Here is a 13,512-nt window from a genome sequence, read left to right as displayed (position 1 = left end):
TCTCCTACTCAGTAGGTTGTCTTTTCATTTTGTTGGTGGTTTCCTTTGTTGTGCAGAGGCTTTTTAGTTTGATATAGTCCCACTTGTTTATTTTTGCTTCTCTTGTTTTTGCTTTTGGTGTCAGATTCAAAAAGTCACCCATAAGACTTATGTCAAGGAGCTCACCATCTACGTTTTCTTCTAGGAGTTTTATGGTTTGAGGTTTGATGCTCGGGTCTTTAATCCAGTTTGGGTTCATTTTTGTGCATGGCATGAAACAGCAGTCCAGTTTCATTCTTTTGTGTGTGGCTGTCCAGTTTTCCCAACACTGCTTATTGAAGAGACTATGCTTTCCCCAGCATATATTCTTGGCTCCTGTGTCATAAATTAGTTGACAATGCATGCATGAATTAATTTCTTTCTATCCTATTCCATTGATCTCTGTGTTTCTTCTTATGCCAATACCATAATGTCTTAGTTACCAAGCTTGTAATATAGCTTGAAGTCAGGGAGTGTGATGCCTCCAGCTTTGTTCTTCTTTCTTAAGATTGCTGTGCCTAGGGGCACCTGGGTGGCTCAGTTGGCTAAGTGCCTGACTTTGGCTCAGGTTATGATCTCAGAGTCCTGGGATCAAGCCCCAGTTTGAGCCCTGAGTTTGGTTCTACACCCAGTGGAGAGTCTGCTTGTCTCTCTCCCCTTCTTCCAGCTCATGCTCTCCCTCTGTCTCTGTCTCTGTCTCTCTCTCAAATAAGTAAATAAAATCTTTTAAAAAAAGATTGCTGTGGCTATTCAGGGTCTCTTACGGTTTCACACAGATTTTAGTATTGTTTATTCTAATTGTAAAAAATGCCATTGGAATTTTGGTAAGGATTGCAGTGAATCTGTCCATTGCTCAGGTAGTATGGACATTTTAACTGCATTAGTTCTGACAATCTGTGAGCACAGAATGTTTCCATTTATGTGTCTTCTCCAGTTTCTTTCACTAATCTCTTGTTGTTTTCAATATAGAGGTCTTTCACCTCCTTGGTTAAATTTATTCCTAGGTAGGGGTGCCTGAGTGGCTCAGTCGGTTACATGTCTGCCTTTGGCTCAGGTCATGATCCTAGCCAGGGTCCTGGGATCGAACCCTGCCTCAAGCTCCCTGCTCAGCGGGAAGCCTGCTTTTCCTTTTTCCTCTGCCTACCACTCCCCCTGCTTGTGCTTTCTCTCTCTCTCTAAAAAATAAATAAAATCTTTTCTTTAAAAGATTTTATTTATTTATTCATGAGAGACACAGAGAGAGAGGCAGAGACACAGGGAGAGGGAGAAGCAGGCTCCACCCAGGGAGCCCGACATGGGACTCGATCCCAAGTGCCCAGGATCACACCCCGGGCTGTAGGCAGCACTAAACCACTGTGCCACCGGGGCTGCCCTAAATAAAATCTTTTTAAAAAATTTATTCCTAGGTATTTTATTCTTTTTGATGTAATTGTAAATGGATTTGTTTTCTTAATTTCTCTTTTTGATAATTCATGATTAGTATATAGAAACACAACAGATTTTTGCATATTGGTTTTGTATCTTGCAACTTTACTGGATTTGTTTATTAGTTCTGACAGGTTTTTGGTGTAGTCATTAGGGTTTTCTGTGTATTATGTCACAAATAGTGACAGTCTTACTTCTTTTCCAATTTGGATGCCTTTTATTTCTTTTTCTTAACTAATTGCTCTATGATTCTTAGTGCTATGTTGAATAAAAGTGGCAAAAGTGGGCATCCTAGTCTTTTCCTGATCTTAGAGGTAAAGCTTTCACCATTGAGTATGATGTTAGCCATGGGCTTGTCCTGTATGGCCTTTAATATATGGAGGCACATTCCCTGTATACCTACTTTGTTGAGAGTTTTTATCATAAATGGATGTTGAATTTTGTCAGATGCTTTTTCTGCATATGTTGAGATGATCATATGATTTTAATTCTTCATTTTGTTAATGTGGTACGTTACATTGACTGATTTGTGGACGTTGAACCATCCCTGCGTCCCTGGAATAAATCCCACCTGATCGTGGTGTATGATCCTTTTAATGATTTATTGAATTCTGTTTGCTAATATTTTTTTGAGGATTTTTCCTTCTATGTTCATCAGGGATATTGGCTTATAATCTTCTTTTCTTCCGGCATCTTTGATTTTGGTATCAGGGTAATGCTGGCCTTGCAAAATAAGTTTGGAAGAATTCCCTCCTCTTCTGTCCTTTGGAAGAATTTGAGAAAGATGGGCATTAATTCTCTGTTGAATGTTTGGTAGAACTCACCAGTGAAGTTGTCTGGTCCTAGACTTTTGTTTGTTGAGAAGTTTTTGATTACTGATTCAATCTCCTTACTAGTAATTGGTCTATTCAGATTTTCTACTTCATCATGATTCAGTCTTGGTAGGTTGTATATTTCTGGGAATTTATCCATTTCTTCTGTGTTGTCAAGAAGAATATAAAAGATAAGGCTTACCTGTTTATGTACTGTATGTACACATGAAAGGGTGAGATGTTTCTGCTACCTAATAGCTAATTCTCTCCCCCTTTGGGGTCAACATTGCCCCTCTTGAGAATGCATGATATAGGGCCTTATCAGTAATTTTAAGGAATTCGTGTACTCCAGAGCATATTAGTTAGTTAGTTAGTTTTTTTTTTTAATGATTTATTCATTTATTTCGTAGGGGAGAGGCAGAGGAAGAGAGAGTCCCAAACAGACTCTGTGCTGAGTACAGAGCCTGATGCAGGGCTTGATCCCACACTTCTGAGACCATGACCTGAGCCAAAATCAAGAGTTGGACGCCCAACTGACTGAGTCACCCAGGTGCCCCTCCAGAGCATATTTGAACTCAAAGTAGTTCAAGACACTAGCTCTATAAACTCCACACCCAGGGTTCCACTAGTATCTAATAGATGTCTTCAACTAAAAATGTCGAAAACTGAACTCCTTATCCCATTCCCCATCCCTTGTCTTCCGCATTTCAGATAGCAGTGACCCCTTGCTCTGGTCAAGGAAACTCGGCAGCATCTAGGCCCCTCTTTCTCTCACAGCGCAACTGCTTCTCACCCCCTCTCTGCTGTCACCCTGCCCGAGCCTACATCATTGCTCACCTCACCTGTCACAGTGGCCTCCCACCTGGCCGTCCTGCTTCAGCTCTTGTACCCCCAGTGCCTGCCCAGTCATAGGTGCCTTATGGGAGAGGATGAAGGAGAGGAGGTAGGATAATGTGCTGGGGGTTGTCCCAGTGGGCCCCATGAACCAGAGAGAGGCGGGGGGGGGGGGAGAAGTGGAGGAGCTTGATGTCCCAGAGTTCCTGCCCCAGCCAGTATCAGTGTGGGAATACAGGGGGTGTGAACGCCAGTTCCTGGGGAAGCCTACATTCTTGCGCCTTCCTGCCCCACCTGCCTCATTTCCTCCCCGTGTAAATTTATGTCAGGCTCTGACCTCAGCACCCTCTCAATGCCCAGAAATGGCCCCCTTTCTCATCAGAAGTGACACTGGGCTCCGTTCTTCTGAGGGTCGCTGTGTGCTTTCCGGGTACAGACCAAGAAGCAGGGACAGCTGGGACATGAACTAGCGGGTGAAGCGGCCCAAGCACAGCCCCCCATGTCCACTCCACCACGGCAAGCTCAGCTTTCAGCCCAGAGTTCAGGCAAGGGTTCCCTGGGGCCTCCCCATGCCATCCTTTCTCAGGGCCTCCTGGACTTTGTCCGCAGCATCAGATGCTCCCTGCGTCAGATGCTTTGTGACCATCTTACGGCTGTCTGTCTCGCCCACCAGGCTCCAGGCCTGACGTGGGCAGCCCCGTGTCCATGCGGCCTGCTACATTCTCCCCCAGCCCAGCAGCCACCAAACCACAGGAACTCAATAAACCTTGGTGGGAAAACAAGTGGATGTTTGATCCAGGGTGTGGAGTTCAGGGGAAGGAAGCTTGAACTCATCAGGAGCGGCCTCTCAGCTAAGGAGAGAGGGGCCGTGTGCGCCTGAAGGACGCAGTCACGTCATAACACAGGGATCCTGTTGGGGAAAGATGGACGCCTGGAACTCCCTCTCCTGAGCACAGCCAGGCCGTTCCCCCGGAGCCTGGCCGTGGGCCTCTCATCTCAGTGGCCTTGGCCAGTCGGGGAGGGAGATGCCAGACCCTCTCGTGGGCCAGAGCACACAGCGTACACAACCCGACCTTGGCCTGGCATTTCAGGGGCTTGGCCAGAGCCACGCATGGACAGCGAGATGCCGCTTCCAGGCTCTGGCAAGCCATGGTGGTTCTTGCGCTTTTCCTTCTAGGAGCTTAGCTGCTGGGGGGCATTGTTAGAGTAACGAGGCACCTGGGAGGGGGGTGGAAACTCCCCCTTTGCTTTCCCTGAAGTTCTGCTTCCCTTCCCCATTTCTACCCTCCCCTCCTGGAGGCCTTGTCTTATGTTCTGGAAGGCTCTGGGGCTTCACACCACACGTTTCCAGGCCTTGGAGCAGCATGGCGGCTGGTGGTCTCCAGGGCTGTGTGTGCCCTCCACAGACCCTCGTCACCTTTGCCCCTCTTGGGCTTCCCTTGTCTCTGCCTCTCCATTCACACTCACCCAGGCTGGTCGCATGCTGTCACCCTGACTTCAGCAAGACAGGGGTTGATGCTCTCTGACCAGAGAAAACCATGATCCTGGTTATGATAAGACCTGGGGGCTGGGCAGGCGGGCTCTTGGGACGAGTGCTGGGAGAGCTGAAGGACCCATGCTGGAAGTCAGGAGGTGACTCCTGCCCTTCACATCACAGGCCACACCGAATGGTATCTTTTCTCCAGACAGTACGCCTTCCTATGCTTCTTGTGTTTTTCCAAACTCTCCAAATCCCTCCAAACCCAGGGCCCTTCCCCCTCATTTCTACCTGGTGAATAATTTCTTACCTTTGAAAGAACTGCCTTGGGGCCCCTGGCTGGTTCAGTCCATGAGCATGTAACCACTGATCTAGGTTTTGTGAGTGTGAGTCTCATATTGGGCGTAGAGCCTACTAAAAAGAAACCTTTTTAATTAAAAAATAAATAAAAGGGGCAGCCCCTGTGGCCCAGCGGTTTAGCGCCACCTTCAGCCCAAGGCATGATCCTGGAGACCCGGGATCGAGTCCCACGTTGGGCTCCCTGCATGGAGCCTGCTTCTCCCTCTGCCTGTGTCTCTGCCTTTCTCTCTCTCCCTTTTTCTGTGTCTGTTATGAAAAAAATAAATAAAATCCTAAAAAATAAATGAATGAATGAATGAATGAACGAACGAACAAACAAACTGGCTCGGAACTAGAGCACCCCTGACCCCACCTCACCCCACCAAAGCGTGTGACTTTTCTCTGGGTTCCACAACCATTTGCATTAACCAAAGCTCTTTCATGTCTTCTGGTCGTTTCTTTGCTTGACTCCCTGGAGGCAGAAAGCAGGCAGGTCTTATTTATGTCTACAAAGCTCCTAGCCCAGTCCAGTGCCTGGCACTTGGTAGGTCCTCCATGGGAATCTTCATGAAAGAATATCTCAGGAGAGGCTCCATCAGAAAGATGGTCTCTGAGAAAGGCCTTGGAGACGCTTGGGTCTCAACAGCAGCCCATACTGGAGGGCCAGGATGAGCTTTCCTTTATGTGTTTTCTTGTTTGATATCTGTGTCCTCACACTAGCAAGTAAGCTCCATGGGGACAGGGGGGACATTGTCTTTCGAGTCCCTGAAGCTTGCGCATACCTAGCACAGGGCAAGCACCTGTATCTACTTAGTAGATGAATGGATACGGTTCTGCCAGCGAAGTGTTCATGGAGGAGAGGGGGCTTGGGGGGGGTGTCTTTGGAGCAAGCAAAGGAAGGAGTTTCAGGGTCCAAGAGAAGTGAATTTGAAATGAGGAAAAGGAGCTGGAGCAGTGAGGAGGGAGGGAACAAGGTGGACAGATAGAATTGAGGGATTCGGGGACCCAGGCATGATCTGGAGCAGGTCTCTGAGACCAAGGCTCAGGCACAGGAGCCCTGGCACATGATAGGTCCTACATGACCAGAACCAGCACACAGTAGTGCCTCCATGGCCTGAACAGGCACACAGTGGGTCCTTCATGACCCAAACAGGTACATAGTGGGGGGTCCTTCCTGGCCCGAAAAGGCACATAGTAGGTCCTTCATGGCCTGAACCACACACAGTAAGGCCTTCATGGCCCGAACAGGCACACAGTGGGTCCTTCATGACCCAAACAGGCACATAGTAGGTCCTTCATGGCCTGAACAGGCACATGGTGGATCCTTCATAGCCTGAACCATAGGAAGTGGTCACCTTCCCTGGGCACAGGCAGGCCCCTGCCCCAGGCTGGCTCTCAGCAGGTGGCACCTAGACCAGAACACCAGGGACAGGGAGATGGGGATGACCAAAGACTCCCAGGCATCGTGGTGTAAGGATGGAGATGCTGGCTGCCAAGTGAGGAAGAGAAGTGGCAACAGCACTCTAAATCACCTATAAGTCTGATGAACAAGCCTGGCCCTTTAGAGGAGGAAGGGAAAAGTTAACTCCTAGTGCACAAGGCCTTGGAAGCTTCCATTCAGCTCCAGTCTATCACAGAGAGGACATCTGAGGTCTGAAAACCAACACAGGCCTCTGTTCCGCACACCAGGGAGGGGTATTCGGGCCACACTTTGGCCAGCAGGGGATGCAAGCTGTCCTGCTGGGCAGCCCATGCTGCCAGCCAAGGGACGCATCTACAAACTTGACCAGCAGACAGGGAGAAACATGGTATGCTGTTCTTATTTTGTAGTCAGCAATAATTAGGAAGCACCTCAGTTTGCCAGACCTCTGTCAGGGCAGTCGCGTACCCGCTGTGGTTGAGTCCATGCAGCTCTCCTAACAGGCAGAAGTCCTAGGTTGTTTTTACAGCTGAGCACCCTGAGGCTCTCAGAAGGACTCCCGTCGGGCCACCTGCACAGCAGATGGGGGCATATTGCAAACCGCTATCTCTTGTCATTCCAGAAAACTCCACAGCCAGTGTGAGCGAGGCAGAAAGGAAGGCCCAGGTATATTACCGCGCATGTATGAATGAAACCAGGATCGAGGAGCTCAAGGCCAAGCCCCTGATGGAGCTAATTGAGAAGGTGAGTTCCTGGAGCAGCCTTTCCTGGATCTCCTCTGGCTGCCACCCCAGCTGTCAGGTGTCACTGGGTCTGCCTACCTCACACCCCAGCCACCTCACCCAGCTGGATTATAGAACCGGTCAGGGCTGAGTGTGTCTGAGTGTGTGTATGTGTGTGTGTGTGTTTGTGCTCCTGTGTATGCATGCGTCTCTATGGGTGGGAATGTCTGTACATGGGGGCGTATGTGTCAGCATCGTTGTGGATGTGTGTGCACATCCGTTGTGCACATGTATGTGCATCACTGTGCATCTGCATGTGGGATGGGGCCATATTTACAGAGAAAATGTTTCTGAGGACTCCTGGGTGGCTCAGTGGTAGAGCGTCTGCCTTGGGCTCAGGTCGTGATCCTGGGGTCCTGCGATCGAGTCCTGCATCGGGCTCCCCACGGGAAGCCTGCTTCTCCCTCTGCCTGTGTCTCTGCCTCTCTCTGTGTGTCTCTCATGAATAAATAAATAAAACCTTTAAAAAAAAAAAAAGAAAAAAATGTTTCTCTACCTTGCTGCTTCCTTTTCCTCCGAGGGCATGTCTATGTGTGAGGAGGGCTATGTTCCAGAAGGACCAACAGAGAGTCTTGTATCAGAAGCAGAATAGCCCCTGCGTGAGGAGGGCCCACATACCCCAGGCCTCCTCATCCTCCTGCAGAGGAAGAGCCATTCTTGCTGAGCATCTCCCAGTCAGCCTTGTATGGGCTCTTGGGGGCTGCCCACGGCTGGCCAGGGTGCCTGACGCCCACAGAGGGTGGCCATGGGTGTTTTCTGGCTGTTCCAGGTTCCCCCAATGCCCTGCCTTGTAGCTCGGCTCTGGGAAGGCATTACAGCAAGGTCGAGAGCTGTGGGCACCGGGGATTGGACAGTCCTCCCCTCCCAGAGCGTGCCAAGCCAAGGAGACCAAGGAGATTACAGAGGCTCTGCAGTGCCTGGCTGGCTCAGCTGGTAGAGCATGCAACTGTTGATCTCGGGGTCGTGAGTTTGAGCCCCATGTTGAGCATGGAGCCTGCTTGAAAAAAAGAATCCCTGCTCTGAGAGAAACTAGACCCCACTGCTTTATCAACCTTTTATTTATTTATTTTTTTTAAGATTTTGTTTGACAGAGAGCACAAGCAGGGTGAGCAGCAAAGGCGAAGGGAGAAGCAGGCTCTCTGTGGGGAGCCTGATGTAGGACTTGATCCCAGGACCCTGAGATCATGACCTGAGCCGAGGGCAGCCATTTAACCCACTGAGCCACCCAGGCGCCCCTTTATCAACCTTTTCAAAAACTATGGAGCCTTTCTTCCCCATAAGCACAATTGAATTTATGCATTAGTAGAAATTATATCACATGATTCAGAATCCAAAAAATGAAGAGGGTATGAGAAAAGTCTCCTTCCCATCCCCATCACATCCTTGAGAGAGCAGCTGCCCCATGGATTCATGGCTGGCTTGCTCGGATAAGTCTCACTCCATGCGTGTCTCCTGTTTGCTGGTCAGAAACTCTGATGAAGACCATCCCGGGATCCGGGATCAAGTCCCATATCGGGCTCCTTGCAGGAAGCCAGCTTCTCCCTCTGCCTGTGTCTCTGCGCCTCTCTCTCTCTCTCTCTCTCTCTCTGTCTCTCATGAATAAATAAATAAAAGTCTTAAAAAAAAAAAAAAGACCATCCCTTTCATCTGCTCTTGAGGCTCAGAGAGGTCAGATGACCGCTCCAGGGTCACAGAGCAGGTTAGCAGCCAGAGCAGAATTCACACCCGAGTCTCCCTGCCACCTCTTCACCTCCCGTTCCCTCTCCCTCCCCACAGCTAGGGGGCTGGAACATCACAGGTCCCTGGGACAAAGACAACTTCCAGGACACTCTGCAGGTGGTCACCTCCCACTACCGCACCTCTCCCTTCTTCTCTGTCTACGTCAGTGCCGACTCCAAAAATTCCAACAGCAACGTGATCCAGGTGAGCTGGCCCGGAACCCTAGGAAGAGGAGTGGGCATGTTTAGCGTTTAACCTCATGACCTGTTTTGAGTTTTGCAAGTGGCAGAGTAGAGGCAACTGGCTTCTGGTTTCTGAGCCTGGATTATTTCTGGAGGCTCTGAACCATGAGATTTGTACAGGTAAGAAGTCATGAAAGAGTAGGCTGCCATTCTTGAGGCAGATGAATCACCATGGCACAGTTGAATCTCTGGGATTCTCATTGGTCACTGTGGATGTCAAGTCCTAGGCACAGCTAAAGCCACCTCCTGGCCCCCTAGCCTCAGCCTCCGTCCTTTGTGGCTCTGCTTAGAATGGCTTTGAGTCCATCTCTTCCTGGCGGAGCCTGCCCTAGACTTTGTATCAGCGCAGCCAGGGCAGCCCCTGCTCTGCCCACCCTCGGGTGCAGAAGCAAGGAGCCCAGGGTGAGCTGAAATCCCCACCTAGCTCCTTCTCTCACCCATTGTGTGACCTCCGGCAAGTACTGCAACCTCTCTGCGCTGCAATGTCCTTATCAATCAAATGAACTGTAGTAACACCTGCTCTCCGGACATCAGGGTGTGGCCACAAGGCTCTGCTAGTTGCTGCCAGGAATTGACCCTCCCCTACCTCCCAGACCCTCTGCACATCCTCCCCTGGCAATCTCCCCTTGAATCCTCATTCCAGCTCTGAGGAGGAGATACTATTTCCCCTGTTTTCTAGAAGAACCTGAGGATCGGAAAGGTTCAATAACTTGACTAAGGCTCTGCAGGCGTGAGTGGCCCTTAACCACTGCACCTTCTTGGGAAGTATTTAGTTAAGTAGAAGCAGTGTGCCAAGCCTCAGAGGTGCTTAGTGGGGAGGGTGGCTCTGACCTTTCAGAAGGACCCAGAATCCCCATGTATGGGCAGGTATGCAGCCAGATGTGTGTCTGTCCCTGCCCTGGGTGGCGGACCCCAGAGGCAACCTCTGCTGCCAGCTTCTGCTCCTGCTGGGGCCCAGGCTGGCTCTGTGTTGCCATGTCCCCACTGTCCCCATGGCGGGCAGTGTACACGTGTGACAGTAGATCCCCTCTCACTCCGGCCTTTCTCTCCAGGTGGACCAGTCTGGTCTGGGCTTACCTTCAAGGGACTATTACCTGAACAAAACTGAAAATGAGAAGGTGAGTGTGCTTCAGAGAGAGTGGCTCTCAGCCCACACCCCACGACGTGTTACCACCATGGTGTCCCCTCAGTGTCCACACCTATGTGGGTCTTTGAGGCTGGAGTTGCATAGAGGTGACACCTGACGGGTTGTAGGTGGTCCCTGGCAGAGGAGGCTGGCTGTTTCACATTCAGGCATCACGGGCATAACAGGCAGGTATCCTTTGTCCCCACTCTAGAGTGAGACAGCAGTAATGGCCATGCCATGTGTGGCTGCCAGGCCTCTGGTCCTCCCAGTAACCCTGCAGGTACAGCATATCTCTGAACTTCATTCACCGCATCTGCCGCATGGGTATTATTTTTACCTTGCCTTTTACAGAGGAGAGAGCAAGGCTCAGAGACTCTAAGTGACCCACTCAAGGTCCATCCCACAGTGGTGAGGCTGAGATTCACTTCCAGACCCGCTAACTCTGAAACCCACACCTTGTCTGAGGTTCATCGTCTCTCTGTGCATTATCCAGCCCATCTGTACTGAGTAGCCACCTGCTAAGTGCCTGATGTTGGGGGGATAGTGGTGACTAAGGCAGTGGGTCCCCACCCCACAGGGCTTAGAGTCTGGCAGGGGAGGCAGATGTTAATTAACTAACCAGTTAGAGGCATAGTGACAAATTGTGATAGCTCGAGGGTGAGCTGAGGACGTTGAACACAGATCTGTAGACACGGTAGAGAAGGGCAGTGCAGAAAAAAATGTGTCTAAGAACTGGTCTGCTGGTAGCTTATATGTGACGAGCATTCAAGAGGGAGTGTGGCCCGGGAGCACAGGGACCCACCCGCCGAGGTCCTGTAGGTTTTGTCCTGAATGCCCTGAGCAGCCATGGAAGCAACGCAGGGCCAGAACCATCCCTGCAGTGGGTTGGCAGTGGTTTCCTGTGTGGGACTGGCTCTGTTCTGCCCACTACCCTTGTCCAGTGGGTGGTGGCACCGACTTACAGAGTGGGTGCCATCCTGCAGGTGCTGACAGGATACCTGAACTACATGGTCCAACTGGGCAAGCTGCTGGGTGGAGGGGATGAGGACGCCATCCGGCCCCAGATGCAGCAGATCCTGGACTTTGAGACGGCACTGGCCAACATCACCATCCCCCAGGAGAAGCGCCGGGATGAGGAGCTCATCTACCACAAAGTGACAGCTGCTGAGCTGCAGGTAATGTGAGCTCCGGTTGACATGGGGCCTGGGACAGGCACGGGGCTTTGGGACAGGGTGCTGGGCTGAGGAGGTTGTTACACCCACTTCATCAGATCCTCAGAACAACCCTATGAAGCAGGGATGATTATTGCCCCAATTCGCAGATAGAAAAACTGAGGCTCAAAGAGATTAAATTTCCTGCTGAGGGCCACACAGCTCTTCTGTGTCAGCATTGACCTCGGGAGGCTCTATGGTCATGATGATAATCCCACACCCTGATTGGCCATTTCCAATCTCAAGCCCCGGTCACATGGAGTCTGGTTTTCAGCAAACAATAGACCTGAGGAGTGGGTTCTGTAGCCACTTCTGCCTCCTTGTGTAATGGGGTTGCTCCCTGTCACTGGGTTCAACCCATCTGCAGAGTCAGCGGCCCCTCTGCCAAAGGCTGCTCCCTGGTGATTCCTTGGGACTTGCAGGTGGGGAGTTGAACTGATGGCCTGCCAGTTCCATCTTCTCAGTCCACTATGTGCTGGGGTCTGGTCTTATCCCAGGTCCTCAGTGGCTTCGGCCAATCTTCCTGTTTCCTGCCATTGCCTAGAATGCCTGGTGAGGCCTGCTTCCCCACTGGGAAGGACGGCCGGGCCCCTTGTGTTCCGCTTGTGTTGGGGTTCCCCCAAGATGTCTCCTCCCTCCTCTGCCTTGACCAGCCAGGTCCTGCCTATCCACTTGAGCTAGCTCATTTCCTCTCCTTTCAGGATGAACACCTAGGTCCTTGTCCATTTTTTTTCCCTCTGTTCCTCCCTCTGACAAGTATATATGGGGCCACCTTCGGGGCCTTGCTCTGGAGGTTCTTCCAGGCAAGGGAGGAACGCCAATGAGGAAACAATCCCAAACCCATTATTGAATGCTTTGGGCAAAAGAAGGATGGCACGAGGACAGGGATAGGGCAGGGGAGTCTGGTGAGTGGGTGAGCAGTAGCCAGGCCGGCCAGGTGTCCCAGGTAGAGGTGCAGCCCAGGCAAAGCTGAGGGTGAGGGCAAGAGAGGCTCTTCTGGGTGCCAGCTGCCCGATAGGTCCCCAGTAGTTGGCATCAGGGTGAGTGGCACTGCGTGGGTTGTTACGGAGATCAGCAGACTGCGTTGGCTACCATCTGGCACTGTTTTTCTGCTCTGAGGCCCAGAGGTCAAAGGAGATGCTGTTTGTACAGTGCAATTTGTCTTGTTCCAGCTGCCCACTTCTCAACGCAAGAAGGGCACTAGCAGCCTCCCAGCCCCCCATAGTGGCCATGATGCCAGCTGACTACCCCAAGAGTGGCAGAGAAGACGCAATAGCCCTGAGCACATCCACCCCAACCTGGCTTCCAGGTTCTACCCCGGGGTGGCCTGGGGCACATTACATTTGCTCTTTTCTTCCTCCCTCCCCATTTCAGAGCTGCCAGGGCTGGGGAATGTAGGGGAGGACTTTAGCAGAGGGACGAGCCCTGGGCTTGGGGTCAGAAGACTGGTCTGGCCCAGCTGCACTATGAGCTGTGTGACCCTGGGCAAGTCACAGGATCCCCTCCTTGCGCCTGGACTTCCTCCCTTGTAAAATGAGGACTTTGCTCACTCATGCACACCTGCTGTCTTCCAGAATGCAGAGACAAATGAGAGGCAGCCCCTGTCCCCATAAGGTGTGGTTCTTTAGCCACAGAGTTCTGTGAGAACAAGTTGAAAACTATGAAGTGTCTCCCAGAGGAACAGGGCATATGTGCATATAAAAAACATTATGTCTAACATATAAAGAGATTAAGTCCTGGGTCCGTGAAGCCTAGCATCCTCAAAAAGAATCTCTACTTGGGATTTCAATTTATAAGCTGACATGCACAATTCAAATGTATTATAGTAAAAGCAGTGACGCCAGCCCACGTCTCCAGCACAACCAATTTGATTCATTCCAGCCTTGGACAGAGAATATCTTGCTATTACTTGGTATCTGGAAATTTGGTTATTTTCCTGTACCCTAAGTGACTCTGGGGAAGTTGCAGCAGCCTTCACAGTATGGTTCCAGGCTAGCCCCACCATAGTACAGAGTGGTTCCAGGCTAGCCCCTAGCAGAGTCCGAATTCAGACCCGTGAATCAAACATCCTTCTATTGCTTCTCTCGAGGGGCCTGAGGACCTTCTC

General features: G+C 50.9%; 1 protein-coding gene across 2 annotated transcripts in view; it reads left to right on the top strand.

Moving 5' to 3' along the window:
- ECE1 (endothelin converting enzyme 1) overlaps nucleotides 1-13,512 on the top strand; it is a 116,011-nt gene that overhangs the window by 76,614 nt on the left and 25,885 nt on the right. For both annotated transcript variants that reach the window (XM_055331409.1, XM_055331408.1), the window contains 4 exons: nucleotides 6,948-7,069; nucleotides 8,884-9,030; nucleotides 10,121-10,186; nucleotides 11,178-11,369. In XM_055331409.1, coding sequence (XP_055187384.1) covers nucleotides 6,948-7,069; nucleotides 8,884-9,030; nucleotides 10,121-10,186; nucleotides 11,178-11,369 — 527 coding nt within the window. The remainder of the gene's footprint in view (nucleotides 1-6,947; nucleotides 7,070-8,883; nucleotides 9,031-10,120; nucleotides 10,187-11,177; nucleotides 11,370-13,512) is intronic.

Source organism: Nyctereutes procyonoides, unplaced genomic scaffold (genome assembly GCF_905146905.1).
Source record: "Nyctereutes procyonoides isolate TBG_1078 unplaced genomic scaffold, NYPRO_anot_genome, whole genome shotgun sequence".
Lineage (NCBI taxonomy): Eukaryota > Metazoa > Chordata > Mammalia > Carnivora > Canidae > Nyctereutes > Nyctereutes procyonoides.
The sequence above is the reverse complement of the archived record's forward strand: the minus strand, read 5'-3'. Positions and strand labels throughout refer to the sequence as shown.